The 16,925-nt window shown below is 39.9% G+C and overlaps 1 protein-coding gene across 1 annotated transcript in view; it reads right to left on the reverse strand.

Annotated features, from left to right (window-relative positions):
• Positions 1–262: 262 nt before the first annotated feature.
• The window catches only part of SNX18 (sorting nexin 18), a 29,652-nt gene continuing 12,989 nt past the window's right edge, over positions 263–16,925 (reverse strand). The window contains exon 2 of the mRNA XM_049648074.1: positions 263–2,984. Coding sequence (XP_049504031.1) covers positions 2,731–2,984 — 254 coding nt within the window. The 3' untranslated portion in view covers positions 263–2,730. The remainder of the gene's footprint in view (positions 2,985–16,925) is intronic.

The raw sequence follows: 16,925 nt of genomic DNA on the forward strand, positions 1-16,925 counted from the left end.
GGCACGGACTCTTGTTTCACTTTCAAACGTGTTCCCTCGTTCTGGGTTTACACTGTACCTTTAGGTACAACAGACTGGGCGAATAATGGGGGTTGTATATAATGCACGGCTGCAAAACCAGTCTCACTGGATGACAATTACAGCACATCAACAAGTCCGTCTGTAATTAGAATAGCAAAACCAGCTCAGGCGGACACCCTCATGTCATAAATACATCACGTATCAAAATTACAAATTATAGAAATAAAGACAAATAATGGCATGAAGGGCATGATAGTTTATTTTTTAAAAAATTGTACCACACTGATCATAATGACCAGCATACACATTATGATGGCTTTTCTCTTGGGTATTAACATTGCAGTATTTTTGTATACTGAAATGTTTCAATAGGACCAAGAACGTTAGAGAAATAAAGATCTTAGATGAAAATGAACACTAATAACTCTGATGTCCTACCCCACAGAATTCATTTAAACCCCTTATGAATCAGTGGCATTATAATGTTATGTAGTTATGAAGAACAAAAGTTCTCTTCTAAGCAGGCAGCATGAACTTATACCTCCTTGTACTTTGATTTTTAGTTTTTATAATTTAAGCTATGTCCACCCTGGCTAAAGCACAATCATAACAAGACACCTCAGATAATTTCCATGCTACCACTGCACATCTTTAGTGATTTTACTTAAAAAAAAAAAAAAAAAAAAAAAAAAAATCAAACCACCATCAAAATAAAGAGGCAAATAAAACTGATTTTCAAATAATTTGAAAAGCATAGTGCTTATCTGTCCGATACAGACTCAAATTTAAATTAAATGCTATAATTATAATCTCCAAACTTCTGCAATAAAATTAACATAGATATATGGGTTTTTTTTTATAGAACTATATTTTGCAATCAACAAGATAAAGTTACTTTTTAGAGAACGATATATTTGGTTACAATTCCACAATTCCACGTATCTATAATAGAAACAAAGCCACATGATGTTAAATCTGGCTCTAAGTTACCTAAGGTATAAAAATTTGATCAAAATTACAACACTCTGATCTTAAAAATTCAACCCATATGAGATTTTTTTTTTAGAATAAGTGTGCTTTGAGTAATTATTTCAATAACCGTTTCTTTTTTGAGTGTCTGAAAACTGACCCTGTCTTTTTTAATCAGTGTGACTCACCAATATTTCAAATTGACCTCTTTACTTCTGTGTTACCATTTCAATATCCAGGGATTTGTGAGGCAGCATAAGTTTGACTTCATAAAAACAGTAGATACTTTGACCTTTCAGTGACACTTTTTCAATCTGTAAACTCAAGAATCACATTATTTATAGCTCAGCAACTATAAAAACATGGAGATTTTGGCATTTGAAGCCAGAATCTCTTTGTGCTTTTTAAATTAAGCTGCTTTTGAATCTTTTTGGTATTTATCAGCCATTCATATTTCCCTTATAATAATAGAAGAATATATTTAAAATAATTTTTAAGGTTAAATGTCCTGGGGGCTTACAATATGAAAAAAAAAAAAAACAACAATTTTTTTTTTCCTTCAGCATTTGGAATAGTAGTAATTATTTCTGGTCCCTCCTTAGATCAACCAACGCTACTTTCAATCACGTATAACACTGAATTTTACAGACATCCCTGAAAAGTTTTTGATTAAGTAAACGAGTGAATCACAGTGGAGTCTCAATCAGTTAACAGTGTAGATCATTAAAAAAAATAATAACACACACACACACACTGAATATTAAAATCTTCAAGATAAAAAAAAAAAAAAAGAAAGAAAAAGAAAAGAAAACCCTCTTAAGAATTAAACCAGGTATGTGTCATCACTGATTCTGTGCTTGTGTCCCCAACTGATTAGACTCCTCCTTCTCTGTGTTATAAGACATGTTGGTTTCGATCTCCACGCCAAGTTTCTAGGACACTTGCGTGAAGAGGCTATGCTACTACAGCATCTAAGGAACAGAGTGGCACCATTTTATTCCCTAATAGACTTCATATTCCAAGATGAGCATCAGGTCTCCCTCGGTTGCCCTCACCAGCGTGTGTCGGGAGACAAAACTTGCCAGGCAAACTGATGACAGCTGACCGCCCACCCCGCCCCCAGCGCCAATATGAGGTTACCAACAGGTTTGTCATTGTATGCACTGGCCTTTCACTCTTTCAATCAAGAAAAGTTGTGGTTACTTACCAAAAAAAAAAAAAAAAAAAAAAAAAAAAAAAAGGGAGGGGGTGGAGAAATGAAAAACCAAGAGTTTAAAGGCACAAAGTCGCATAGCTGCTCTAGTTGGAGTTTGTAAACAGAGAATAGGTTGAATTTAGGTAATCCCAATCTATGAGAGTAAAAAGGCATCCGCAGCAGGCTTGTATCCAGCCAGCTTCTTTGAGACCCTTCATGGGTTTTGAGGTCTACAAAGTATGCACTAAAATACCCATACTTCAAAAAGCAATAAGGCAAATAGTATAATCATTATTCCAAAAGTTACAATGGTAGTGTAGGCATACATAGTATAATTTAGTTACAATGTGTGGTACTGTTTCTATTATATAACCATATTAACTGTTTCTTTCCTACGTAATTATATATTCAGCAGAGCTTCAGTTGAACACAAAACCATCCTTGTACCACCACTGATAGTTGGCAATAGCTCTTTGATAGCAGTTTTTATTCTGCTGTAGAAATATCCTTGAACTGAAAAAAGTCCACAACCCAATGTCCAGTCATTAAACACTATCATATTTGTGAAGAGCTTCTTCCAACTTCTGTGTCACTTTTTGGAAAAATATTATTTGCTGTTGTAAGAAATGCTGCATCTGTGATTTAAAGTCTCTTACTCGAATTTGATGGAAGTGGTGAATTTCAGCCAAAGTGGCAAAAGAAATAGTGTTACAGCGATCTTGAATGCCATCAGCCTTTTGGACCTCCATCTTCCCTTCTTCCACGTGTCGCCTACTCTCCTTTACTTTGGTAAGAGCTCCTGTAGTTAAAAAAAAAAAAAAAAATTAATTAAATATATATATATACACACACATACACATATCCTAACAACATAGCTACATAGCAAACAGACTCCTGCATTATAAATACTCGCCTACACTATTTCAAGCCTTTTGGAACTTAAAGGGATGAGTGTTATTACTTCTTAAAAACAAAGGAACCCGATAGGGTTACTGAAAACACCACCGTTGCTGCAATTTCACTTCTCAAAACTAGCACCTGCCATTGACCAAGTACCTATAACAGGTTTCATCTCTTCCAGGGAGAGATACTATACGGAACAGATAATAAACTGCAAGTAATGGTCTCTAAAAATACAAACCAAGAAACTGCGATTTTCATTTAAGAGAAAGGGTGTGACACCATTGCACACAAATATATTAAGAAAGCTATCTATAAACACAATGCCCCACAGAAGATGCAAATCTGCTTCCTCAGAAAGTCTCACTGAAGAGATACCGTATAAGACCCTAGAACCACACTCTGAAACTTGTTAGTGCCAACTTGGGTTGTATTTTAGAAATTATTCATGTCATGAAGGGGACTTGGAAATGCGGACAGTGTACAACTGGAGGCCACCCTCACTGGGGCTGGCCAAACCTGTGTCTCATTGGCAATGAGGGGGCCATTCGGTGTTCTATCAGGAGACCCACACCTGGAGCATAAGGCCTGTGAAGTAAGAATTTGCCACCTTTTCTTCAGGACTGTAAGGACCAATGAGTTTTGAGTCTGCCCTAATGATGATCTGGGAATGAAGCCAGAGGTGTCATAGCCTCTTGTCAAGAAATGTCACCAGAGGAGCACCTGGGTGGCTCAGTCAGTTGAGCATCCGACTTTGGCTCAGGTCATGATCTCACCGTTAGTGAGTTCAAGCCCCGTACTGGGCTCTGTGCTGACAGCTCAGAGCCTGGAGCCTGCTTCAGATTCTGTGTCTCCCTCTCTCTCTGTCCCTCTGCCACTTGTGCTCTCTCTCTCTCTCAAAAATAAACATTAAAAAAATTAAAATTAAAAAAAAAAAAAAAAAAAAAAGGAAATGTCACCAGAGTATGTACAAGGGAGAAGGAAGGGGACGATCACTCTGGCAGGTGCCATGTGAAGACACAAAAAGCCAAGGATATTTAGGGGTAGGAAACAAAGGACTTTCATGGGTTCTTGGGAAAGAATGATGATCAAGTTCAAATCATTTGCTCATGGCCACCTCAGGAATTCAGCCTTCCTGGCTCCATCTAGCACTTATTATACTAAACCATGACGAAGGATGAGAGAGAAACCTCTAGCACACCTGGCTGGGCAGTCTTCACCATGATGACACCAAGGGGACAAAAGAAGGGAGCCTGTTTAGGAGGAGGTGGGAAAGCTGAGGAATTCCGTTTCAGAAATATTCAGTTTTAGCTAAGGATGAAATACACAAGGGGAAGAGCCCTGTTTCTAAACTTCTTCAAATCTCCTAAATAATACAGAGTTAAACCTAGCATTACATAAAACCCTTGGAAGGTAAATAGTGTGTTTGTTTTGGGGGGAATTTTTTGACACAGCTCAAAGACCTGAGAAATTAAAACCCACCAACAAGTGTCACACATACATATGCAGGTATGTGTATACATTTTCATTTATTTATTTTACACAAGGTCTTTAAGTGAAAAGCAGTAGAGACCCCACTTAACCCCATGGCAGAGACGAGGGGTCTCCTCTGTAGAGAGAAGTCATGGGCATTAACACGGCTTCAATTCCACCTGACCAATTCCACCAGGAAGCCGTCCCTTTAAAGTGTGGCACTTTTCACTCTTCTGCCGTTGCCCCCTGGCAGGGGAGCAAAGCCATAAAATCCGCCTGCTTGTCATTTATATCAAAGAGAAAGACCTCCTCCCCATAAAAGAGAAAGAAATCATTTTTCATAGCAAATTTATCTTTCTTGTATGTGTCCATCTCTCACAAGTTACATACAAAAACTGAAGTTGAAAAGACCAGTAAAGCATAATGAGACAGAATTAAAGGAAACATTTTTTAACAAGACGACTGAGAATATGAAATTATAAAATGCATGTTTAAAATGGCAAAGAGAGAGAGAGAGAAAAAACAGGAAGTTAAGAGAAAAGTCTCAGGTAATTTGACTATTTTATGATGATTCCACTCGCAGGTGCCCAAGCCCACTGGGCACACACCAAGGACATGCATCATCCTACCCTGTGCCTCTGTGACATGTCTGTGCACATGCTGCCACACTGGTAATATACTCCAAGGATCACTCGTTCTAGTCATCAGAGCCTGTAGAGTACAGCCCTGCATACGGGGGCTCCGAAGCCTGGCCCAGAGCTGGGTGAATGTCCAACTCTAAATGACAACCATATTCTTAGAAACTACCCCCATGATACGGCACTGCACATCATGCATCTCTAAAAACCAACTTAAAAGGGAATGAGTCTCAGGTGTTTGCAATTTATCACACGGGCATACATTTTCAAAATTCCTGGACCCAACAGCAAGTATTAAATCTTGCTGAGGCCTAAGGACCTTTTGCCATTTAACACCTTTAAGTGTTTTAAGTGTACATCCTGAAAGAGCCAACGGGAATTTAAGACTCATTTTTCTCCCAATTATCAGTTTAGTAAGTCACACAAATGTTCCTACCTTCAAGTCCCAAAAGGCTCAGCCCTGGGGCAAGGATTTGATTTAACAAATGTTTATGAAGGACCTGATGTCTACAGAGCACATTGCTAAAACAGAGAGATTCAAACATTTCAGCATCAAGTCCCTGCCCTCCCTCCCTTCCTTCTCAAGGAAGCCACCTGGCAAAGCCCACGGAGGACAGGCACACAACCAGGACATGAAGTGCAACAGGACCACAAAGTATGTAATTCTGCGTGGGAGTTAAATATGTCTTTCTCAAGATAACATGTGAAATCGTGTCACGAGGGAAAATGCTCAGGGGGCCTACTACATGCCAGGCACTGTGCTGAGGACAAGGTTGGGCGTGGGAAGTTGGCAGGAAAACAGGTATATAAAAACAATAAATAGTAGCTTCCCAAACCAGTAAATAATATATGCTAAGCATTATTCTAAAATTTGTATGGAACCACAAAAGACTCCAAATAGCCAAAGCAATCTTGAAAAAGAAGAACAAAGCTGGATATATCACAATCCCAGATTTCAAGACATACTAAAGCTGTAGTAATCAAAAGAGTCTGGTACTGGCATAAAAATATTCACATAGGTCAAAAGAACAGAATAGAGTCCAGAAATAAACTCACATTTTTATGGCTAATTAATCTATCACAAAGGAGGCAAGAATTTACAATGGAAAAAAGACAATAGTGTTGGGAAAACTAGACACCAAAACAATGAAACCGGACCACTTTCTTATAGCATAAACAAAAATAAACTCAAAATGGATTAAAGACCTAAATGTGAGACATGAAACCATAAAATTCCTAGGGAAAAAAAAAAACACAGGCAGTAATTTCTTTGACATCTGTCGAAAAATTTTCTAGATATGTCTTCTCTAGCAAGGGAAACAAAAGCAAAATTAAACTGTGACTATACCAAAATAAAAAGTTTTTGCACAGCAAAGGAAACCATCAACACAAAAAAACAACCTCCTGAATGAGATAAAATACTTGCAAATGATATATCTGATAAGGGGTTAATATCCAAAATATATAAAGAACTTCTACAACTCAACACCAAAAAATTAAATAATCCAATTAAAAATGGGCAGAGGACCTAAACATTTTCCCAAAGAAGACATGTAGATGTCCAACAGACACATGAAAAGATGCTCAACATCACTAATCATCAGGGGAAATGCAAATTAAAATCACAATGAAATATCACTTTATCTGTCAGAATGGCTAAAACCAAAAACACAAGAAAAAACAAGTATTGGGAAGGATGTGATGAAAAGGGAACCCTTTTCTTGGTAGGAATGCAAGGTAGGAACCTTGGTGGAATGCAAATTGGTGTAGCTACTGTTGAAAATAGTATGGAGGTCCCTCAAAAAATTAAAAATAGAATTACCATATGAGCCAGTAATTCTACTACTGGGTATTTGCCCAAAGAAAATGAATACACTAATTTGAAAAGATATATGCACCCTTATGTTTACTGCAGTATTATTTACAATGGCCAAGATATGGAAGCAACCCAAGTGCCCTCAAGAGAAGAATGGATTAAAAAGATGTCTGTCTCTCTCTCTCTCTCTCTCTCTCTCACACACACACACACACACACAGAGGAATATTACTCAGCCATAAAAAAAAATGAAATCTTGCCATCTGCAATAATATGGATGAAGAAGGTATAATGCTAAGTGAAATAAGTCAGAGAGACACAAATACCGTATGCCTTCACTCATACATGGAATTTAAGAAACAAAACAAAGGGAAAAAAGAGACAAACAAAACAGCCTCTCAAATACAAAGAACAAACTGGTGGTTACCAGAGGGGAGGTGGATGGTGAGGATGGTGGAACAGGTGAAGGGGATCAAGAGTACACTTATCTTGATGAGCACTCAGTAATTGTAGTGATGAGCACTACAGAATTCTGAATCTCTACGTTGTACACCTGACACTAATGTAACACTGTATATTAATTTTATTTGTATAAAAAATATATATAGGGCATCTGAGTGGCTCAACTGGTTGAGCAACTATTAATTTCGGCTCAGGTCATAATCTCAGGTCGCGGGATCGAGCTCCCTGTGGGGCTCTGCACTGAGCATGAAGCCTGCTTGGGATTCTCTCTCTCTCCCTCTGCCCCTCTTCCCCTAGGCACTTCTCATATACTATCACTAACCCTACTGCAATTTTACAAAAGACATTACTCTTATTTTCACAAGGAAACTGAAGAAGCTACTCCACCTCTTTGAGCATCAAATTTGCCAGGTAACCAGGTAAGATATGGAGATGGGATGTGAATGCACGATTGACTTCAAAGTAAACACTATTTAGAAATATTTAGAAAAGAAATTAAAGCCTGAATGGGCAAAAAAGCCAGGTGGACCTAGGTGAGCAGGGTGCTGGGGGATAAAAGCTGGGCAGGTGAGGATCAGGTATTTCTCCTTCTTCTCTCCACCCACTCCCCATCCCCCCACCCGTGGCTGAGGTTCCTGCACCATAAGCCACCTCCCTTATGAAGTCCCTGGCTTCTGTTTTGATATACAATTCAGAAGGCCTTGTGAATATGTAAAAGAACCATATAGGTTTTGAAAATTTCCTTCTGGAATCTTATTTAACCACATTCAATTCACTAATTGTGCCTGTAAAGCAATTTAATATTTATAAGATGTCTGATCTTCTCGTCTTGGTAACAACACTTAGGTGCCACAAAACATTGAAAAAGCAGCACATATTTCATGATTTTGAAAAATCTAAGCCCAAATATACATGGGCGGGGGTGGGGGGGAAGGCATCTCTTTCTCTCTCGTTCTCACTATCTGCCTAGATCGTATAGAAAGATTACATAAATTAAGAACTACAACCAAAAATAGTAACATACAATCCCTTTAAGGATATATAGGCTTTGCTTCTTTGCTCTGATGTAGTTAGTCATCCCAGAAAAAAATATTTATTTGGCAAACTAGGAAAGACAGAACAAATCATTGAGGAGAGTAAGTACCCAAAGGCCAATTCCACTTGGAATTCTGGTTTAACCCACTTAATGCAATTCAAATCCATTAGCATAATGTATCAGGATTACAGCAGCAAGATGACAGGAGATATAAGTGACTTTTTTTAAAAAAGAGACATAGTTCCTGTTTTAGGGAGCTCAAATTATTTTTTAAGGTGACTTATGTGCCTAAAACAATGAAGGACCTATACAAAATGGCATATATCAACTTCACAGAAGTACAAACAGGAACTGGTTTGTACACTCACTATACATAGTGAGTGCCATGTATAAGCAAGGAAGATTAGTCTCCACAAAATTGTACCATAAATTTACAGCAAATTTATTTTAAAAAATATTTTTAATGTTTATTTATTTTTGAGAGAGAGCGAGCACAAGCTGGGGAGGGGCAGAGAGAGAGAGAGAGAGAGAGGGAGGGAGGGAGGGAGGGAGACACAGAATCCAAAGCAGCTCCAAGTTCTGAGCCTTCAGCACAGACCCCAACAGACACGGGGCTTGAACTCACTGAGCAGCGGGATCATGACCTAAGCCCAAGTTGGCCACTTAACTCACTGACCAGGCACCTCTAGAACAAATTTTAAAACAACCTCTTTTAATTGAAATGTAGCTGACTTACTCCCAGATCTGCCTTCAGAAGAAAGAAGATTAACAGTAAAACAGGTTGACAGCAATATACTTTTTAAAAAATCATTAAGAGTTCCTGAATATATCCTGAGTTGAAGTGACAGCAGCCTAGTTCCTCCTCTGAGTATATGGCAGCTGGCTGTTAAAGTTCAGGATGAAAACAACATCCTAAACCAATTTTAAAAATAATAATAAAGTTACCTTTTGTAAAATATTTTGCAAAGTTTAAAAAATATATTATTTCTTTTAAGAAGAAAACCATTTTGGTCTTAAATATTCATCTCACAACCCTCCAGCTAGTTTTTCCATAGACATTTAACACGCAGGAAGGGTTTAGTGTGATTTCTTTCTTACAAGAAAGATAAAGTCAAATTACTCAGTAAGCTAATTGTATAAGTTAACTGACGAGTTTATTGCCTGAGAATAAACAGGAGAAAAAAAAAAAGTAACATCTTAAACAGCTCAAGCTGTCCATGTGAACAAATTGCAAGGGTGTTTAAATTCTTGGGGACTGACAAACAGAACTGCTTTCTGAAGACCCCAGAAGCTTCCCTCTACCCTATCTCTACCCACTGTGCTTGTAAACCCTGGGTCCTGTCAAGATGAACACAGGAACATATTTTTCCAATAGAACTGATACTACAAATACTGGTTGGAGGTGAATGAAATAGTATTAATAGAACTAGAATTTGGGTTTTGTCATAGTTATGTTTCCACAGTTGATTTGACAATTCTCAAACTGGGAATTATCTGTACGTATTTCTACACTTCACATATTTTCATATTGAGAATTTTAAATATCACAAGAAAGGCAGAGATAGACAAATTTTGAATCAGGTGTAGCCCCTAAGGAGTGAAAGTTTGGAGAGAAAAAAATATCAGGACAGAGTTAGATCAGTACACACTTGCTACTTTTAGGATCGCTTTAAAAATTGGTTTGTCGCTGCTTAAGGAGCAAAAGCAGAGGTTCGCTGTAACCAGCTGCGAGCTGTAACGAGGCATTACTGCATCATGTAAGCATCCTCTCAGCTGTACTGGTTTTTACCAAACCCAAGAGGAGCGTAAATAAAAGCCAAAAGCGTTGCCCAGAATCTAAAGAACAAAGCGAACACACATTTTTATCATAGAATAAATATAAAAACAGGCAAAGGTTTTCAAAATCTCTACCTTTTAAGTGGCTGATTTAGGAGGAATCTGCCTCCTGCCAGCCCCCTCCCTCATAAACATCACACCGCCACACTGCTTTCAAAACAGAAAAAGGAAATGAAAGAATACAGCAGAGACATTACACAATAAAGTGTACAAAGTGGTCACTGCTGGATTAAACAGGAGACCTGGTAATATTCATGGTCAGGACAACAGTTTTAAAACAAAAGAAAATTTAAATAGGAGTGATCAGAGGGAAACACATTTTAAACTGGGGAATATAAGTACATCATTATGAAATTGTTTCTTGGGCTAACAGACATAGGTAGTTGCGTCTGGAATATGCTATGAACTGAGTAAGATTTTATTATGAAAAGAGAACATAGGCAAGTATTAAATTCTGAGATTAAATAAGAAGGGGCTGACCATACGGAGCAATGTGAGTACATTCTTCCCAGAAAATAAATAGCCAGTAGAACGGTAACATAGAAGGAAATAAACTTGTGAGAAGGTAACACATGAAACAGTGTATGTTCTTCAAACGTATTTTTAGGATAGGAAAAAGTTATTACTGAAAGCAAGGCAACATATTTCAACCATTCCCCATTACTATGCTCCCAAATAGGCAAGGGTAAGCCAGCTGCGCTCCAGGACAGGGGCTGGGTCTAACACAGTTGTTTCTCTACCTCAGGGAGTGCTGTGGAAGGAGGCAGAAAGGAAAGCAGAGAAGCCTCCTCCCCAAAAGGCTTACAGGTTAAGAATGAACTTTCAATTGAGCACTCAATTATTAAATTAGCTGGGTGAAGTATTAGAATTTCTCCACAAAACGGAAAGTTCACTGAGGAACCAATAACCCTAAGACTTGATTGCAAAAGGGGGAGCAGGAACCCTGAGGACTTCCTTCTCCTCACTCCACCCGTGACAAGATACCCACTGGAGAAGTCAGTAGGGCTGAGTCTGAGGTGACAAGGGCAGAGCTGGTCCCCAGAGTTTGTGAGTGTGTGTGTGTGGGGGGGGGGGGGGGGGCTGGCTTTGTTTTTATTGTTGTTGTTGAAGAGCTGAAAGGACCTTAGAAGAGTCTTTGGTACAATTTCTCTCAGTCTTACCAGTAAGTGGCTAAGTGGTTTGTCCAAAGTACCACAGCTAGCTCATGACAAAGAATCCCCAACCCCTACCTGCCAGCCAGTCCTGCCACTTTGCATTTAACATTCCCTGCAGGGCCTCTGCTGCACTCCAGTGAAGAGGGTCCCTCCCTTTCCACACTGGGAGTGATAAAAGGAAAACTAAACCAGTATTTTTTCACTTTGCTTCGGGACCTGTTATTAACAAAATCTCCTGGACTTCTTTGGCTTGTTATCTGCCTCTGCACATGCAAAATTCCCAACAGATTCATGCTTATACTTACTGCAATTGCCCAGGCTCAAAGAGAGGCACTCTGCCCCCTTCCCCATCGCCAAAGTTCTGCAGAACTCAGGTCCTAAATTCAATCCCACCCCTCTCTGACCATTTTCTTTGAATCTTACCAGTCTGAGCCATCTTGCACAGTTTTAAGGCACGCTCAGGCTGGAAAGAGCGAAGCATGAAATAACTACATCCTGGTTCATAATCCATATGTACTCAATTTCCAAGGGATTACATTATGCATGTTTCTAAAGAATACAAAATAATTACAACTAAAGAACTTAATCATATGACAGGGCTCATTAATATTATAACTCTAAAGGACTCCAACTCAAACAAATTTCATTTTATAGATTAATTATGATCCAGGAAGTCAGCACTATTTTCAAAAGCATCATATTATTTACATAGCATTAAATTATTTCCATCAGCAAAAACTGCTTAAGGAGCATTTCTGTGTCATTTTGGTGTTTGTAAAAGAGCAGTGAAGGTCTGGTGTCATCCAGCCAATGAGCACGAATCAAGGGCCCACTGCAGGCTGAACTAAGCCACCAGCAAATGTAGTCAGTCATAGTACACTACACTGTATTATTTCCTTCTGATTTCCAGAGAGACATCACTTTCCCGGCAACTTCTGACCCAGCAAAGTGAGATGGGCGTGTGGGGTGGGGAGCCTCTCAAACACTTTCCTGCTTCAGGCATTTTAACCTGGGAGAGCCCTCAACTCAGTGGTAGAAGTTGTGTGGCCTCCTTTCAGCTTCCCTCTCTGTGTCCCTCTCTTCCACCTCCTGGGCCCTTCGGAGCTTGCTGGCTGCCCCAGCTGCCCCCCACCTCCAGCTGGGGCCAGTGTCAGCACCTGAACTTTGCCTTCCTTTCCTCAACCAAATCTCTTACACTCAGTATGTTTTGTCCCTCCTAAGACCAATTATACAAAAGGCCTAGTCACTAAGCAACAGGGATCCAAAGGCTACATTTTCTCCCTTTTAAAAAAACAAGAGGAGGAGGAAAAAAGAAGCCAGCACTTTATTTAATTTTGAAATCATGAATGTGGCAAAAACATTAACTAGATTTTCTGTCTTCCCAGGGCCTTGCCCCAGAAAACCAAAGCCACGGTGTGGGGGACAGAACAGGAGGCGGGCTGAAAGGCAACACAGCAAAGTAGAAGTTGCCCAAGACTGGACTAGGCCTGTTTTTCTTCATTCCCTCCAACACATAAAACTTTGAAAGAAAATGCTAATTTGATCAACGTGGCCAATTTGCTCTTATTCTCTCATCACTGGTCCCCACACCCTCTCATCCCTGCTAACTCCCCATTAGCTTCTGCCCCACCCCCTTCCTTCCTCCCTTTTGGTCTCCACCCACCCACTGGTTGATTACTCTCTCCCCTTTCTGCTCCAATATTTACTTTTTGGTATTTTTTTTAATAAAACATCTCAAAAAATAAAGGCCAATATGCACTTAACAGAGAGAGGCAGAATGGCTGTCCATCCAGGCAAAATAGTCTGTGAATCATACCACTGTGCAAATCTGTGCTCTGCACTTTGCATATTGCATATCTCTTTTCCTTCTATTTAACCCCGAAAGAAAAGCAATTATCACTCCCATTTTCAGAGGTGGAAAGTGAAATTCAGGAAAAGTAAATAACTTTACTGAAAGTATCGGGCTGCATGTGACCTGGGTCTGCCCAGCTTCTCAACTCAAGTAGTTAGTTCCCAACTGAGACTGTCCCACCCATGACCTCAAAGACCCTCAGAGGAGCCCCAACACAATGCACAAGGGTAGCTCAGCGACAGGCCCCTCAGAAGCCACATCTCAGGGATAAGCAACCCACGAACCATCTCTGGGTTCTCAAAACTCGATTCCTGAGTCAAATCATCCCCAGTGGGCTCCTGGTTTAGAGGACAATAATAACCTCCAGGGGGTGCCAATAGTAACACTGAACTTAAGTCAGTGAAAGCAATTTTTTGAAGGGACTAAAGGTCCCTACAGCTGAGAACTATCAAAATCCAAAGGTAAAATTAATATAAAATTCACTTTCAACTCATAAATATAATAAATGGCAAAGAGAACTTTTCAGTAATTTTAAAAATGAGGCTTTGAAGAGAGTCAGACACAAGGGTAATGAACTGCAAAAAGAAAAAAAAAAAAAAACCTGGCTGCCAGATGATGTAAAAATCAATCATTTAAAGAATCTAGGCCTCTGAGTTTGGTCTGGTCCTGAGATAGTTTGTTCTAGGGAAAAGCCTTGTGCCATGCCGACGAAGAGGCCCTTTCAGCTCAGCTCCATGCAGCAGTCAGCAAACGTGAGAGGGCAGGAATATGGCAGGAGCAATGGGAGCACTCACTTGAGTGTACCTTACATCCGAGGACTGCTACTAAGCACATACCCCTGCCGTGCACCCTGCTCCAAAACTGAAGAGGGGAACCACACGATTATACCTCTTGTGGCTTACTTGACAGGACAGATGGCTCTTTGCGAGAAAATTTTATATAAAGCTTCTTGTGTTTCAGCTTATATAGAATATCAAATATGTGACAAAGTTACCAGGGTTGTAGATTCAAGAGAATTCTGTAAACATGGTATGTTTTTACTTCAGAAGAGTCTGCATACAACAGTGAAAATGCTGACTTGCCTCTAGCCATGCAAATATAAATAAAGACTTTAAAATGTGAGAATAGGAAAAGAAAAGCATGTATCGTTTCTTTTTTTTAAAGATTTTATACCCATAGAATCCTCACAGATAGAAAGGGCAGGCTTGATAATTATGAGCATACAATAAAACTTTTTAAAACAACCGATTTTGTAAAACAAAATCCATATGATGGTTTAAATTCAGAGAACACAATCGATGCCTAGGGGCTGCAGCTCATAATCCCTAATTTCCTAATTCTTTTGTTACCTGATACACATACATGGATGTATAAATAGGGCAGCATTAGGTATGTTTGCAAGCTGCCAGCACTTTGGGTTTAGATGGCCTTTGACCTATGATAAAACATACCTGAACCAGGGAGAGTGAACTCTGGAAACTACCTTTAATAGTTGTGTTTTTTTTCTAGGAAGATAAAGGGAGACATAAGCTAAAATATCTAAGAGAAGCTCCTAAACAGACAAGCTGCTCCGCACAGGGCAGAACGGCAGTGAAATGGCATCAGCTCTTTACAGACACTGAGGAAGCGTGAGCCCCAAACCCAAAGCCAGGTCCTCGACCGGATGAGTGCCTCTGAGAGTGCCACAGTTAACACTGTACTTGGAAGGGTAATTCTAAAGAACTGATTTCTTGCTTTCAAGTATTCTTCCCAAATAACGTCTCGTTTTTAACTTTAGAATTCTAACTGTAAGCCACAGTGTTACAAACTGCCACTTAGCTATGGTGGCACTAACTGGTGAGGTCCTTAGTGCCATCCACTGTGGCCACTATGACTGTGTGAAATGGGGTCACTTATGTCAAGGGGTTTTAAGGTGGAGCCAGGAAGCCATTAAGGAGAAGGGCCTTCTGCACGTCCTCCCGCCCTCACTGGGTGGAGCCATGAACTTGCGAACTGGGCCAAAGGGCCTGCGTTCCAAGGACTCAGCCCAAACACCTGTGGCATGCTCCAGTGAGGCTCTGCTGGGTGACAGCCTTAGCAACCAATTATATTCAACCCAGATTTAGTTTTCTGCCACCAACACCAATAGAAATTCTTTGTAAGCCACATTTATAAGCATTCCTTTTTGATTTAAAAACCCTTGATTTTGTTCTCTGGGAGGCACTGTTTGGGTTGCTGCCCAAATCTGTGTTCATGGAACTGTAATTCTGGGACCCCAAACAAATACTTTTGTTTTTATTTCAGCTCAGCCTCTTTCTTCAGCTGACATCTAGCAGTTCACATCGCTTTATGATCACTGAGCTTTGGGGACCAATTCCTAAATCAGCTGTTTCAAACTTAAAAACACCTCTGACCCTGGAGTTTTCCTGCTTCCTCATGCTGGCAGGGATCAGGTTTCCAGGGGTGACAAGTCTTCACTTGGTCTGTATCTGGGCTCCCTTGAACTAGACCATAAATAACCATCTGAAGACAAAACAAAGCACTCAGAAATACATCATTTTTAAAAAGACCTGAAACACAAGTCATAAAATATGAAAACTTACAGAGGACCCATGCTGACACCCATGTATTTAAAGATATCTCACTGCAGACAACAGGTAGCTTTTGTGATTTTCACAAATGTCAATATACCTAAATACAATAAAGGCCCAGAAAATAGGATTTAAGACTCCCTTCAGCCCTGTTCCTTCTCTTTCCTTGTAATCCTGCTCATCTTCTTCATCTGCCTATTTCTCTTCCTGGCATCACTCCTGTCTGTCACCAAACTTAAAACGTGGAAGGTAAGAGTACATTCCTCAGGAAAGCCACTCCTCACCAAGTCTGGCCACTCTACTTGGCAGGTATCTCAAACTCACCTGCTACTTTCCAAAACCACCCGCATGCCTGGTCTGCCTCGACTACTCCAACAGCCCTCTCTCATCTCCGCACTCAGCCAACAGGAGGATCTTCCGGACGGCCTGGCCTGGGGCCAGGCTGCACAGCGGTGAGGGACACTTCTAAGAGCTAACAGTTAAATTTTGTGGCTCATCTCCTGTCTGCAAAATGGGGATAATGAGGGTATTTACCTCAAGATCTCCTATGAGGTTTATATAGATACAACGGACATAAACATGAAGCATAATGCCTGGCACATGGTAAGCCCTCAAAATATGTTTTCTTTTTCTTTTTCTTTTTTTAATTTTTTATCATGATTCAGACTTCATTTTTCAGTTTCAAACCTTTAGTGGCCGTTGCCTGTCTACAGAATACAAAATGTTCTAGCAGGCATGCTAGTTACTGCAGCATAAAGAACACTAGTTTTCAATCAAGGCAAAAAATGAACTCAAATTCTGGCTCTGCTATTAGCTGTGCAATCCTGAAATTCACTTAACTTTCCGGAGCCTTAGTTTTCAAAGGTCTCACATGGGGATAACACCCCTTTGGGGAAGATAATAGCTGTACTGGGTTGAACAGTATCCCATCACCACCACCCAAATGCACATCCACCTACGGCCTGTGACCTTACCTGGAAATCGCCTTTGCACATATAATTAG

Source organism: Panthera uncia, assembly GCF_023721935.1.
Source record: "Panthera uncia isolate 11264 chromosome A1 unlocalized genomic scaffold, Puncia_PCG_1.0 HiC_scaffold_17, whole genome shotgun sequence".
NCBI classification, from domain to species: Eukaryota; Metazoa; Chordata; class Mammalia; order Carnivora; family Felidae; genus Panthera; species Panthera uncia.